This window comes from Dermacentor variabilis, chromosome 5 (assembly GCF_050947875.1).
Source record: "Dermacentor variabilis isolate Ectoservices chromosome 5, ASM5094787v1, whole genome shotgun sequence".
Lineage (NCBI taxonomy): Eukaryota > Metazoa > Arthropoda > Arachnida > Ixodida > Ixodidae > Dermacentor > Dermacentor variabilis.
In genome coordinates, this window is record NC_134572.1 from 103,885,442 (window position 1) to 103,901,383 (window position 15,942).

The 15,942-nt window shown below is 43.7% G+C and overlaps 1 protein-coding gene across 2 annotated transcripts in view; it reads left to right on the forward strand.

The window, feature by feature from the left end:
* LOC142583009 (nonsense-mediated mRNA decay factor SMG9) overlaps nucleotides 1-15,942 on the forward strand; it is a 43,173-nt gene that overhangs the window by 20,182 nt on the left and 7,049 nt on the right. For both annotated transcript variants that reach the window (XR_012828531.1, XM_075693233.1), the window contains exons 9-11: nucleotides 1,285-1,382; nucleotides 5,445-5,552; nucleotides 10,727-10,822. Coding sequence is in view for 1 of the 2 variants with exons in the window: in XM_075693233.1 (XP_075549348.1) it covers nucleotides 1,285-1,382; nucleotides 5,445-5,552; nucleotides 10,727-10,822 (302 nt within the window). In the remaining variant the exon portion in view is untranslated. The remainder of the gene's footprint in view (nucleotides 1-1,284; nucleotides 1,383-5,444; nucleotides 5,553-10,726; nucleotides 10,823-15,942) is intronic.

Consider the following 15,942-nt stretch of genomic DNA (forward strand, 5'->3'; position numbering starts at 1 on the left):
ACACGGTGGAAGCACGGATTGAGGAGACAAAAATATAAGCTGTTGTAGTTCCACATATTATAATAGACAGCTGATAAATCATCACCTCGCGATAATTCTGACGAAAGTGACAAGCCGCACTCCCTGCAACGAATGTTGGGAATATAGTACTGTTGCTGCTGCAAAAGTGTGCGTAGCTACTGTTATGAAATATCATGCAAGCTGAATAACCAATCTGAAAGTTTCATGTTGCTCGCTCGCTAAAAACCTTTGCTGCCCTACACACCAGGCTGGAATGTAGGTGCTAGGTCGTTTTGCAGCCAAGATGCCCTACACACGCAATGTTTCAAACATGCAGACGCTCAGAATCAAGTGTGGCTGAACCGCTGAAGATGTGGAGCACCTCGCAGCCGGTAACGCGTGATGTTGCTTTCTGTGTTATGGAGAGATTCTAGCAAATGGTACGAAAGTATGTACGGCTTAGAGGCCGATATCATGGCATCTTTGCACCGACTCGTCCAACAGTTTTGCTATGCTCCTGTGGGGTAGTCAGTGCTGAAGACAGTGGAGCAAAATATTCACCCCGCAACCAGAGTCCTATGTAAGCCATCTCAGCTGCCATGCGGCCAAGGTTTTCTTAAAGGGGGGATGGATAGCAAAGTCAACTAAAAACGCAACTTCTTTTATTTTAACGCCAAAATATACCAGCATCCATGGGAAATGTTTGTACCTAGAGGCATACTCGGATTCGCATTGGAAAGTATTTAAAAATGCTGCCAAATATGCCCCTCCCCTGTACCCCGCCTACTTGCTATGCAAGTTTGGGCCACACGCTGTGGCGTTTGCTTTGTTATTCTTGATTTTAATGTATAAATGTATAAATGTTTTTACTTGTATAATCATTTAGAAATATATAATGTCTGAAGTTCGTTAACATTTTCAGTAGTTGAGCACATTTTCCAAGATATTCACTATTTTTGTGCCAAATTTAGCACACTACCAAAGCATTTATTACAGTCTAAAATGTTTCAACTACTGTGCTTAATTATCTTCAAAGTTAGAGGAAAGTGTAGCTGGATACCTAGGTCTGCTATCCAACCCCCTTATGTGGCAGGGTGGATGCTGAGGAGGACAAGGGGACGCAAAATACAACATGGTTTTCAAGGAAATTAAGACATTAAACAAAATAAATTTTTTTATATTGTACATTTAAATTGAGGTTAGCTATATTCATGTTCAACTGTATAACGATGATTTGATATCTTGTCATTAGTGACATCCCATGCTTACTGTATCATCCTCTAGATTTGTGCTGACAGCTGAAATGCTCAAGCCAACGACTTCGTCACACGACCAAAGCCGCAGCAACGGGGATGATGTCGCTGAAAGCTTTCCTCACCTGGGTGCGTAAAGATGCTGCAGGGCAATCTGTCTTATAATAGAGCACTTGTGTCTGGCGCTGATTTATCATGATTGCTGTGGAGCTTCGTTGGTTAACTGCATGCTTTGGTGAGGAAGCAGGAATGTGCACAGAATGTTGAATAAAGTTGATCCCAGATATATTTACACATTACACAATTTGGAATGATGAAATATGTACAGGTGTTCGATGAGCATCAAAAGCAACATAGCGACAAGCAATGAACATCAAATCTTGGATAAATATAAATCTCAGACATTTTAAATTATTGTCTGCATCAAAAAGTTGTTACATACCTGTGGAAATCTTATGCAAAAGTATTGCACTGTACTATGCATGTATTGGACTCCCATTAACCGGCACATTTGGTACTATATTAAATGCTGCACTGCACTACATTCCTGCAAGGGCACTTCTAATGGGACTGCGAACATTTCTTGCGTCAGAAATATACAGTAGTAGAACCTCGTTGATACGTTCCCGTTATGTACACTGTGTACGCCAGTGCATGCGATGTCTTTTGCGCAAATTCTGATGCCGCTATAGTGCCGTTATTGAAGTTTCTCTTGCGTGGCGCTTTCTCAAGAATGAGTTGGCTTGTGCTTTGCATCTAGTGGCTTTCACACATCAACAATTTGAAAGATCTTGTGGATGTAAGTTTGACTGTTGTGAACCAAAGTGTGGATGGCGCTGCTTACTGGAGACTCGTGCGTAATGTGGCTATCTTGTGTACGTGAGTGTTGCTCGCTAGCAAGAAAAGGAATTTCTTGAACTACATTGCATGAAATGTTTTCGGGCTTCACAAGTTTTCTTGTAGAACAAAAATCGTAAAAAAAATTGTACAATAATGAATATGTCACTAACGAACGCTTTACGCCATCAGATAAGTAGAATATGAAAGCCTCTTGCAGCTTTATGTGTTCTCTGTATACACGATTCATCACAAGAAATGTCGCTACCAGCATTGTTACTGCTGTACACCTGCCCGGTGATCCGGTAATAGTACGTTTATGGACAAAGTAAAACTCCATAGCAGTATTTGCGCCATCGTACAGATGCTTCTTATTGACATTCTTGTAACTTGATGCCAACCCGCTATCTGGTTGGCAAGCACGGCAGCGACTCCCGCCAATTACAAAACCAACAGGCAAAAGTTGCTGATGTTGTAGCGTATAAAAAGCTTTCATGTTAAACATCTAAAGCAGCTGCAATAAATTGTTTTGGAATGAAAATAATATACTATGAGTAAGAAGGCAAAAATTTTGAGATACTAAAACACGTTTCATTCAAAGGAAACAGGTTGGTCGGAGTTAAGAAGTTTCCAAGCAAACATTTTTGCACATATGCATTCACTGCTACGTACATAGATCTGTAATAAGAAATTTGCGACTGTATCGAAGTATCTTAAGATATAAATAAAAAATATTGTATCAGATACAATAATTGCGGTAGTATCTTGCATCTGTGTCTCAAATACTTGCTGCCCGAGTATCTTGTATCATATCATGATACAATTACAAACTATCTTTGGCCAGCCCTGCCTGCTATACATTGCGATCATACACGTTTCCCGGCCGTTTGCCATGTGAAGAAAAAAAAGCACGAGACGCGCGATCGAGAGCGGTATATAGTCGCCCATCTCACATTAAAACGATGGCGCGCCCAGTTTCTTATTCCGGTACCAGCAAATCTCCGTCTGGGTCGTCACATGCCGTATTCACAACTATCACCACCAAACCTATTGTGATAAGCATCTTCGCCTATCTGTTTTACAGCGTGTGGTGCATAGTACCATAAGTAGCATACTGCACGCTTTTGGCAGGCGATAATCCAAATGCACTGCCGTTCCCTGCTGCAGGCGGTGCGGTGTGGGCATCGCGTTTCGCTTCGGTCGCATCCGATGTTGCCCACCGGCTCGATTTCGTTTCAGTTTCCTGTCGCCCTCTTAAAACTCCAGCCAGCAGGAAAACAACAAAATGCGTCTCAGGCCGCTGGAGCACCACCAGCTCCATGCATGTTGGCGTCCCGCGCCGCAGCGATCTGCACGACACTTCGCATTATGTAGATATCAACAATAATGGAGTCTGTTAAATTTTTTTAGTTACTTCGGATCATATGTGTTCCCGGTTAGTATGTTTTTCTTGCAGTTTTTTTCTAATATGTATGAGCGAGGTTCTACTGTATTTAATTTTAAGTATCAACAATATGGCACTATTTTGGAAGATGCTGCTAAACAAGACAGCATCTGAAGGACTACAAGTGCCACACAGAAAAAAAAAAAAATGTAAGCAATGTGGTCGTTGCACTATTGCTCACAAGGTTGATGGCTTGTGCAAACTGTGACCAATTGTTATTGGTAAAAGAAGATTGCCACACTGCTTCAAGAATGCGAAAGGTATCTCAGCCTGATACGTATTCCACAAGAAAGTGTGGATCAGACTTGCTCTTTACAACGAGCGGCTCTAGGCATGAGATGCCGAACTGGTGATGTCAGTGCCACCAGCTTTGTCTTCTTGTAGACCAGGAGTTTCCACAGAACACAGGGGTTCAGTGAATGACATTCTAGAGTTTAGGGAGCAGCCAAAACAAATCCAACCCCAATTACCACTTGCACGAAACGTTATGTTGCAGTTCGGATTTAACAAAACCACTGCACATCCTATCCACACTTTGGTTGTCTTTGTAGAAAAACCATTGCAGTGGTGGTGTGCAAGACTCACCAATATGTAATTCGTGGACACAAAGTCCACGCTGAATGCATTTCATTCCTTCTTGTCGGGTTACACGTGAGTGGGAATGAACTTGGATGTCCTGCAGGCGGTGAACCACTTTTGAATCTAACAACAACTTCTACACTTAGTGTGTTACACATTCTTTTGTTTAAGCATTATCTAATGCAATAATTTGTACTTCCTTTATATTGTTACTCTACATTAACAATCAAGCGGTAAAGGGTAGTGGTCGCCAGCAAATGGCAACAACTCCTGTATTTATTTTTCTCTGAATAAAAAGAAAAGTGTCTGCCTGGTCAACTTGTTGCCGACATGACAATCGGTAGTTCAAATAACATATTGTAGCAGGCACACAGGGCACGTTTACGTGTGGTTCGCAGTACATGCACGCTTATGGCAGCATGGTGAAGTTAACATGCCGACATGTATTCAAATGGTTGTTAATCACTGGCCTCACATGGAATGGTTATGCAAAGTGTGAGACTCCAGAGGTGTTTACATGCACATTTCACTGCCAATTGTGCTGCTGCTCACATTGCACAAGCGCAACCATCGCTTGTCAAAGGACCACAGTGTTCTAAAAAAAAGAATGGTTCCAATTTATTGTTGACATTGATGAAATAGTAAAATGAAGGGCTGCTCCCCAAAAGGGGGTCTTTGGCATTAAGCTCTTCGGCAGAACAGAGGGTTTTCGGCACAACTTAACATCTTCAGCAGCAGCCCAAGCAACCACTGTAGCTCACACGAGCCTGATCTGCACACATAATTGCGGCCTCTGAGTAGAGAATTAGTCTTGTAAATACGCTTAGAAGAAAGGTAAACTGAGCGAGCTGGTGCATATTCATGTTGAAACTTCTGTGCTAAAAGTATACAAGGACACAAAGGTTGTGTCATGTGGTCTCCTTTCTGTTCTTGTCTACATTTCATCCTGAATTTTCAATGATGATCTTGTCACTTTTAGCACAACCCATTGAACTGTGACACATACAAACTTGGGGCCTGATTATGCTCAATAACCAGGCCCCAATAATCGCGGCTTGAATGCACATTGGCAGGCCAGTGTTGGTGTGCGTGCTTGGATGCCAAGTGCAAGCGCACTTCCATGTTCTTTGTTTCCTTTTCCTTTAAGCTGCACCTTACGAAACATTTCTGGCTCCAATACCGAACTATGTTATAATGTCAGCGTAACTGGTGTATTTTTGAGCAGGTCAACACACATGAGGTACTCTGGCTTGCTTTCTGTGAAATATTTCTGGTTGTTTAAAAAAGTCTTGTAGGGGATCACTCACGCTGCCTCTTTTTGCTCTTCACAGTGTTTGTGCAGAACAAGTGCACTCCCGGTGACTTTTCTCCCGAGAATGTTGCTGCGATGAGCCAGACATTGGATGCCATCTTTACCAAGTCGAAGCTCAAGTACAAAGGTACCACTGCCTTACACTCCACGAAGTACGACATCAGGTTCAGTTTGGAACATCTCTAGTGCCTGCTTGCAGCACATAAGGAAGAGGAGGCTACTCAATGTGAACGCTTGTTGGCTTGCTAGAATGAAGTGTTTATTGCAGTAGCACTTGTTTCATCATACAGTCTTTATAAACCCCCAGTGATTTGTGTGCAGAACTTGGCATGTTTTACAGACATCAGAAGAAACACTAAATTACTAAAAAGGGTTGCTGAGTTAGTTTTCACAGATTTAGTGTTAATAAGAAGGATCAGCATTTAAGAGAGTAGTTAAAGAGCAAAATGAGAAATGGGAAATGACTTGTGCTTGAGAATTGTTCTCTACTGAAGTTTATTGCATGCAAGCAGTACAGCTTTAGTAGTTGGTAATTGCTATTCATGAATAAATTAAAGGTGTGTCAGCATTTTTTACAGTTTTAAAGTTACTGGGATCAGAATAAAGATGCATTTTCACCCAAAATGTAAAGCATCGATTGCAATAGCAAATCATTAGACAGCTGTGCAAAGTAAGGTTAGTATACTTTTAACAGCTATATAAATTGTAGAACTTGTTTGCTTACTAACTAAATTAACAACTTAAGAAGCATGGTGTCACGCATACACAGGCCTGTGTACTCACTCGATGGCCACAGACATTCACTGTCAGAACACTGGCATCATCATATCAGTGGTAAGTGAATGTTTCGTGCTGCCTTTAGCTTTAATGTGTCTTCGAAACTTGAGATTATGCAATCTCCAACACTAGGCATGCAAGAACACAGTGTACACTAAGCCAGAAGCTATCTCGGCTCATGTAGCCTTTGTCCGCACTACAGATTACCTCCAAGGTAGGGTGCGTGTGGCTGCACTCAACCATGCATGCACTTCAACGGTTGGGCTAGCGCTTTCACCTGCCTCCCATTGTTCAGAGTTGTAATCGAGTTGCTCACACGTGCAGCAATAACTATTTTCTGCAGGTTTTGTGAACATAAAGAAAGTCAGTGCGTGGTTCCAAAATTTTCTTTGTATTGTTTATATCCTAGTGATTGGACAGGAACTTACTGTGCTTGAGAATGCAATTAATTTTTTACATTACCTAATCGGCTTCGGAATATTGCGAATTCGTGACGATCGGCATGTGTGTCGCCCAGAGGCTGTAGCAGCATGTCCAGGTACCTGGAATGTGCCTTGTTTTTTGGCAAGGATTGAGCGCTAGGTACTTTTACTGTAGAAAGGGACTTCGTGCACACCTTCCGCGATAGGATGTAAGAGATGACAGCTCCATAAGGGCATGAAAAGTTGTGTTAAGTCGAGGGCTATACAAAGGTAAATGTTTTGGAAATAGTTTTTTCTGCCACATCTTTAATAATCCTTGCATTGAAAGGTTAAGAATAGCCAGCATTGCAGCCCTACCAGGCTGTCGGAACCTGTTAGGCGCGGTAGACACCTAAAAATGGTAGGCGCAGCATCCAGCAACATGCACCAAATATATAGAGAGTATAAAGTTACTGAGCCTCGGTACAGGTGAAGCATTTGAAAAGGCTTAGGAATTGCGAAGCAACTGCACCTAGTATAGTGAAGTGTTTGAAAGAAGTAGGGTAAGGTTTCTGGCAGTCATAAAACTGACACCTAATAATTCTGAAGGGTAGGAAAACAGCTTTAACGTTTCACTGTGATTAGCGTTCTTAGGAGACCAAATGCACTTTCCAGCAGCTGTTTCTAACCATTTTCCTGTCAACTATGGTCACTGGGTAGTCCATGGTCTTATGGGTGGAGCATCGGGCTGCTGTGTTGAGGGAAACTCGGTTTGAAATCAACCATCGATCCAACTTGGTTCACTGGATATTTGTCACTGGGTGTGTGCTGCTCTTTAGTGAACATCGTTCATGCCAACTTGGGTTACTGCTTGTGTGCCCCTGGGTGCGTGCCACTCTTCAATGCCCCCCCCCCCCCCCCAATAAAATTAAGATGTCTCCGGCGCAAGGTGGAATTGAAGTCACATCACCCGACCTGAATTTATGTCCACACGTGTGCCATATGCTGACTTTGCTCGTGGCACGCGTGCAGATGATAGAGTGGAAAACGTGAAAGAGGAGCCTCGATGTGTTACTAGTTGCAGTGTGTCGCAGGCTTTGGTGTATCGCCACATTGCTTGTGTGTGTTGCAGTGCTGCCAACTCAGGGGAAGTTTCCCTAGCTCTAGGGCTTTTAGGCCTCATTCAGGGAACTAGAGAAATTTTTCTGGATCTAGAGGAATTTCGCATTATGACATGGAAACAGTGGAACTGCTGATGTGACAGCGTGTTTGGATTTCAGTCATGGCAAATTACCTTTGCTTTAACATGTGAAGCATGACTTTTGATCGTACTACTGATCGAAGCAGGGAATGCATCTAAGTAAACAAAAGGGCGTGGACACCCTAGGCTTTATAACGAAAGACTGCTGCTGTAATTTTGCCATTCGTGCCTATAACAGTGCTCTCTATGTATGTGCACTGTGACTCAAATATTTTAACGTATGCTTCAAAACGTATGCTTCAACACCAAGGAAGCACGGACGAATTTGGATGTAAGCGGGCATGTACATATACCATGTTGCACAAATATAATGCGAGTTTCTTTTTCATTTTTTAAGATTTCTGGCTTCAGAACGTGCCTAACAATATATACATGTTCGTGACATGAGTATAATGCACTTCGTAAAAATGTTATTTTTGCCTGCTTGCCTTGCATTCCTTGCTTGCTGCCACCTTATCTCACGCAAGAGCGGCGATGTGGGAGTTGCCACTGCTCATATTGCAGCGTATTTCTTCTGACTTAAAATGCTGTTTGTGCTGCATCAATGGTTATGGCGTATTAATTGGAGCCTTGAGCAACATTATTGGTGCTGCTGGGCAGGGCACATCAAGGGACTGGTCTTTGAAGTTCCGCAGTGTGTCACCGTGCAATCCGTGAAAGACTTTGACATGTTCGGTGGTGTCACGGGCATTATTGAACTGCTGTCTGTTCGATAACCTTGGCGGGTGTCACAGACAACGTCGTTTTTGCCGACAGGGACACAAATATGTCGGCACCAGACCTTTCACTTTATTTCACGATGGGAATTCGCAAGAGCGATTAACAGTACTCTGCGGGCATCCACTTTTATACATTGTTTCGTATTCCTTTGCGGCACCACTTCGTGTTATGTCCATGAAATGTTTAAGTTTTTCTGAAACTGAAAGTCCCCTCTCGTTTCATATTTGTGGTCCCATTATTTACATGCACTTATGGTACATAGCACCGAGCATGAAAATGTGGTCCTGGCATTAAACAGCCATCTACGCACACGTAGCTTACTAAAATTTACGTGGAACTGCCCATAGGTGGAGCAGCCTTGCTCCTAGCGGTGATGTTTGGGCAACCCAGTGACAGCAATGACGTCCTATAGATGGATATCCTAAGAACATCCACTGCCAGGACATGGATGCCCTAGGAATGTGTCGAATATGTCTTTCAGACGTCCCTTACGTGACCTTTTTGCCACACTTTCCGTTTCCTGTGGGCGTCCCTTGCAAGTACACGAAGGAAATGAGAGAGACATGCTACGTACGTATTACAGACATATGCTGGGGCCTTTTGCACAGTGTTTGCTGTAAAGTCAGTTCTGCTTGTAGCACATGCTAGCACATGCTGGCAGATCGCCGACACATCACGGAACAGATACATTGTGGGCACCTGTTGTGAACACATGCATGTAGAAGTGCAGCATACTCCTAATCCTTCTAGGCCTTCCACCAAGCGCAAGTGCCTTATCGAACTAATTGAAGTTTTCAAAGTAAGTTCTGTCAGAAAATTTCTAAAGTATGATGTACACATGAGCTGTAGACATGACAGCTTCAGATTGTAATTCGAACATGTGGGAAGACAATTATTTTGCCAAGAAATACGAAGACAAAGCCTCAGTTGGAGGAAACATGTTCACATCAAAAGACTTGCGTGTGGGATAACCTTGGGACATTCGTGGTAGGATATCCAAAACAGGTCCATGTTCAACGTCCTTGGGACATCCGTAATAGGATATCCGAAACTGGACGTCCAGTGGATGTCCTATTTGTATCCAAAATGGTGTATGGATATTGGGACATCATTCAGATGTCCTATGGATGAAGTGTTTTCGCTGAGAAGTTTTGCTTTAGAGGAATGATAAAGATTGACTGCCAATGTACATGCTTCATAGCAAGTTATGTGTATACATGTAAATGTGGTAGTGCTACTTCGATTCACACCATGAAAAAAAAAAATTATTCAGATCTTTTACATTGGTTTCATGAAATGGTGAGCTATTCGGACAGCTAAATTTTGTAAAAAAGGTTTGGCACCCATCTGCCTGAAAATTCAAATAAAATTCTGTGTAATCTTGGCACTTTGCAGTACGTGCAAAACAAGTTTGGACAACAATAAAGTACTAAACACACTGACCTCTTCATCTGTAATGTAGCTTGAAGTCGGAGGCTGTGTTGTTAGAACAACAACTTGTACTAGGACATCATTTCAGCTTGAGTCCAGTAACTTCAGTGGCTGAATATTTTTAAACAAGCTTAGAAATAAACTTAAACTATAAAGCTTTCAGTTTATTTGCATAACACAATCAGAGCTTTATCTTTGCAGAATACATATCGACAAACCTAAAGACACATTGCAAAAATTTGGAGAAATTTTGTATTTGGTTTAGGGGGAAAACTTGCACGGGAGGCTGGCAGAACTGGCCTGTCACTACATACAGTGTGTAGCTACATTTCTTAATGCTAATCACATTAACGTTGACATTCATTGCGAGATTGGTTCAACCGGAATTTTTTAATGCATGAATTTCTCAGATTGTCATACATTATCGTATGGATATTGTATGCATAGCAACATGTATAGCTTGTTCCCACATTCCAGAAAAGCTGGGTATGTTGACGTAGACAGCTACTTTCTGTAAAAAGCATGTGAGCAAGCAAGATGTTCACGAACACAGAGGAAAGGTTTTATATAAGTGAGAAGATAGTTGCAGCATAAAACAAAAATCTCTTGAAAGCTGTGGGAAATGGATGCCAAATCTTGTGAAAAGTAAGACTGGAAATGCTGAAAGTTACCTGTGTGCTCATCTTGCTATCCCTGCATTCTTGTGTCCAGGACAGATTAGCATGGATGCCACAGTGGCTCTTGGCAAAGACAAGCAGCACCAGGGTCCGAACCTGTTCCTGCTTCCCAAGAGGCTATCTGAGCAAGGTTGGTATCAGCCGTGCTTCTTTCTAATGTGTATCCTGAGCAAGGCACTATGAACAGGAAGGGTATTGGTGCTGCATGGACCTTTCAAGGGCCCTTGAATGAAGGAAGTACTGCTACATAGGCAGCACCCACTCAAGTCAGTAGCCAATTGATTTGACGGAGTTATTTGGAACTCTGTTGAAATCTTAAATGTCGTCTGTTGGTGAAGTTGTGTCAGCAATTTGCTTATTCTTTCAGATTTATTTATATAGATGTTATGATCTTGTATGGTATGTTTGTGAGGTGATACAAATATAATAAAAAGCATTCACAAGCATAATCAAGCGTAATGTAAAGAAAAGAAAAATATCTTTTTATACATGGTGCACTTGCTGACACTAGTGCACCAGAAACAATGGGTTAGAGGGAAAATGACAGCAAAAAATATTTTACCTTGTAAACAAAACTCGCTCTCGGAAATTAACAAAGCTTGTACCCTATTTACACGAATCCAATGCGGACTCTTTTTCCAAGGAAATTGGTCCGAGAATTCCCTGTGCCCTAAGAGTAATCGCTTGGGCATACCACCCCTGTGTGCTTGATATCTGTGGCACATGATATGCAAATGGTGATAACAACGTGAAAGCTCAGTTTTAAAAACAGTTTCTCTTCTGTAAAGGTAAATTTTGCATTTCTTGTTTTTTCTGATCACGAAGGGGGGGGGGGGGGGGGCATGGTATACTGTATTTTTTCTTCATAAATCAGGTGCACATTACTTTCAGGTGCACTTTTTTTCTTTCTTTAAATCCGAGACAAATAGGTGTGCATTAGATTTGGGGATGCATTACAATAGATTTAGTGCAGTAGTATCAATGCTGGGATGAAAACACAAAAGCCAACAGCCTCGTGTTACCCCACATCATGAAAAAAGGTGCAGTTTAGCGAGAAAGTCAAAGCATCAATTGCAATAGCAAATTATCAGACAAGCTGTACGAAGTAAGGACAGCACATTTATCGGCTGTATCAACTTCTAAACATTCGCTTGCTAACTAAATTAACAAGCAAGGTGTCAGCGTGCGCAGCAGACATAAACACATCACACTCGATGGGCGCGGACACTTGCTGTCAAAACACTGACGTCAGCAAGTGCAAAAGTAGCAGTGAGTGAAGTGACCTCCGTGCTGTCTATTGCTTCAATGTGAACTGAGGGCCGAGAACACAACACGCACAAAGCTACGAGCCATTGACGAACCTAGACTCTACCCCCAACACAGATTGCTCTCAAGCTGCAACCGCATGCACATACACAGTTGCAGCCAGAAAGAATGCTTTGCAGTTGAGCAAAAATTCATGCTGGTCCGGGTTCCCTGACCAGGACATGTTGGTTTTTCACATGGAAAACTAACGTAATGAAACTTAACTTGCTAAGAGTGCGTGGAGGTGACATGCTGGCACGACACAGCTAGTGAGGTGGCTGCTGCTGCCTAGCAGAAGCACCACACCGGCAGCTAGGCGTCTCACAGTGTTGGCGTCATGAGGAGTGCTGCCACCGGTATTGCAGCCTTTGTCCATCTCACCCATCTCAGTTGTGGGCGAGATGAGACAAGAAGTGAAACCGTCAGCATTTGCACTTCAAATGTGCTGTCTGTTCTGCTCGGACCATTGTATGCACCGAAGTGTGGCATTCAGTCATCTGCACGGCACAAACACTGGTGTTTGTGCACGCAATGCTCATGCCAGCAGAGGAGCGCAGAACGCTGCTCCGGCTCTGCTGCAGTCATTTGAGCGGGGTGCTAGGGCACGTCCACTTGGCTTCGTCGTTTTTTGCAGCCAAATGCCCTGTGCATCTCTCAGGTCTCTGGAGACCTTCTAATGTTCCACGTGTTGGCTTCACGTGCACCGTTGATGCCATGACGGCACACTGGCTTACACGGGCAACGGCGTTACTTGCAGAGTGCCAAAGAGTGTGCTTGGCACTAAGACGATTGACCCTGATGCAATAATCGAAGCCAGTAATCTCGGCATAAGCAGTTCCAGACGTAGAAAAAATGTTGACACTGCTATTTTCTGTATTGTAAAGAACTCTGGACAATTTTAGCTTCAACGCCTGAAACTGAATTACGAAAGAGCATGTGGCGGCTTTAACAGGTGCCCACGAGCGTCGTGCCAGTTACACCTCATGCGAACACAGTGCGAGTGTCCTTATGAAGCTGCAATCTCGCTGAGACGCTGTGGGCTTGAATGCTGGCTTCCTTTGGGTGCACTCTATGGACTGATCACATCTGTTAAAAAGTACTGATTGGCTTGCTCAAGGTCATGTTTAATGCACTGTGACCACATTCATGCATCACTGACGGCGTTGTACATGAAAAAGAAAAAGAAAAATGTGGGGGCACCTAGGAAAGAAAGAGAAAAGCAGAAGGCAGGGAGGTTAACCAGAATAACGTCCGGTTCACTACCCTACACCTGGGGAATGAGAAAGGGAAAACAAAGATGACGGAGAGAGAGGAGGATAGGAAAGAAGGACATTAGCAGTGAGTTTGCTGACGTGTGCGGTCTAATAGTACTGTAAAAACCGGACTATAGGTCGGACTGAAATATAGGACGATCCCCCAACTAACGAATTCTAAAAATGAAAAAAAAAAAAATATTTTTCAATGGCAAAAGTACCAAAAGACGCCCTACCTGCGCCTTACCTTGAAACAAATGCGACTCATGCACAACAGTGACAGTATTTATTTAAATGCTGCTCGCATGTGCACCCGGCCAATTTTTAACAGTATCGTGCGACCATCGACCCCCGTGCTTGTCAGCATTTTATTAATGGCGCTGAGCGACGAAACAAACGGGATACGCGCAAGTGTACACGTGTGCTTACTTTCGCTATTTCGCCGCTCTGTGCCATGATGATAAGCTGCTGACAAACACGCGGTCGCGCGATACTGTTAAAAATTGGCCGGGTGCACAGTACACAGAAGGGCACGAAGTGCGCAAGCACTACTCCGAATCAGAGCAATGCCTTTGATCAGAGTCGTCTGAACTAGAGTCGGATGACGAGTGCTTCACGCTGCCCAGTCCAGAGGCGCACATGATCTCTACCGCTTTCAAACGGATGCATTCGGCAGTCACAGGCAGCGATCTTACACGCAGCTCCTGGACAAACTCTGCAACCTTGTCTTCCAGTTCTGCGGTCCGCCCACGAAATGACGTTTTCTGTTGGTTTGCTGCTTCTGCCTCCTCCAGTACCGAATGCTCTTTTCGGATACTCCAAATTCGCGCTGTGCCGCGAGGTTGCCGTGGGCTTCCGTGCACTCAATCGCCTTTTTCTTAAACGCGACGGTGAATTGCCGTCAGCTTCCGCTCATTTTGAAACAAAATGTGAAAAAGAAGCCTTTAACCAAAATAACTTTACGACAATGTAAACGCAAATTTGCCGTGCCACAATGTCGCCACGCCGCGCTGCTGCTGATGGCGAAGGTGGCTGTTTACTTCATCCGCCCATTGTTGCAAGACTTCCGTAGTTTTTCCACCAATGTCCGGTAAATAAGACGAGGGTCGACTTTTCGCAATGGTTTTTTGAAAAAAAGTTCGATCTATATTCCGATTTTTACGGTAATTGCACTAATAGTCACAGATGTTCACACAAGCCCGTCATCCTCAAGAAGCACAACAGTGCCTTCACCGCTTTATGGGCCAATGAGCGACAGGGCCGGTGTTCTAGCAGCACCTGCAGGGAAAGTGGCCGATTGTCCAATTTTTGGAGAGCGTTAGCAAGTTCTTGTCTTTCTGGGGCATGTCGTGGACAGTGGCATGGCAGGTGGTCGATATTTTCTTTGGTGCCGCAGACCTTGCATGCTGCACTGTCATTCACTCCTATTAATGTAGAGTATGCCTATGTGAAGGTAACTCCTAATCAAATACGACAGAGAAGCATAGCTTCACGTTGAGGAAGTCCGAATGGAGGTCGGAGTTGCAGTGAGGGATTTAATCGTTGCAGTCATGTAAGTCTTAACTTTGACGAGTTCCACTCGGTCAGTGAGAGACTGCATACCAGGTGTCGAAGCTGCCTTGTGACGTCTGTCCTCGAAAGGGGACTTGAAACGCTGTGCTCTTCTTGATGTGATGTGCGAGCAGCGTTATCGGCGGAATCATTGCCACTGATTCCTCAATGGCCAGGTACCCATTGAAAGACAACCTCGGGACCTTTTTGTTCGATGGGATGGTGAAGTTAAGCAATTCTTATGACATCTAAATGTGAGAGCATTACTTGTTGCTAATTTTAGTGTTGCGGTGAAATGTTGCTGAGTCTAGCGCTGCTGCGTTGAATATGTGTCCTGATTGAACTCTCCTACGACTAGCATGGATATGCCCAAGCATAGACTCAAACGTAGATTCCTATACACGAACGTTGCCGCGTCCATTTGAGATGGATTTGGTGCCACCTATATGCACACAACCATGAGTTCTGTTTTGACGAAATGCACAGTGCATATATATCTGTTCGTCTTCACCGAAGCAGTCTCTGAGTTGGATGAGTTGTAGTTCAAGTCCTGGCTTGGCGTTTATGGTGATGCTGGCGACAAAATCGTGGTCGTTTAGTGGTGCACACGAATGAGTAAATCCCACGATCTGTCTCTTGTCATCTGGCCTCATGCATATCTCCATGAGGTAACGTATGTTGCCTCTGTTGGCGTTCATATCGTGCGTCACATCGGCCATGTTTTTCGGTAGAGAATGCATGTTGAGGCATGGGATGAGGCATGCTGCCCGATCTGCCATGTGCTTGCACTGCGCCGTCTGCCATCTAGTGAATCGCCTGCCAGGCAGAGCCCAACCATGTGCACAGCCTCGAGGATATTTACCACTATTGCCTGTTGCAACGTTGGTGCAATGCGATGGCGGCGCAGTGGTTAGCACACTCGGCTAAGGAGCAGTAGCAGTGGCGGGGGGCCAGAGGATCACATCATCACCGGCTCCTCCTTCTTTTTTTTTAGTTAAATGAAGATGATGCAATTTGTGTACCGTTTTTCTGCCACGGCTTTCTGATGACAGTGGGGTCGCACAATAAGCAAAGTAATGCTCTTGCATTAAAAGGACGCTAAAGGCAAATATTAAGTCAAGCTAAAGTGATAGATTAGTGC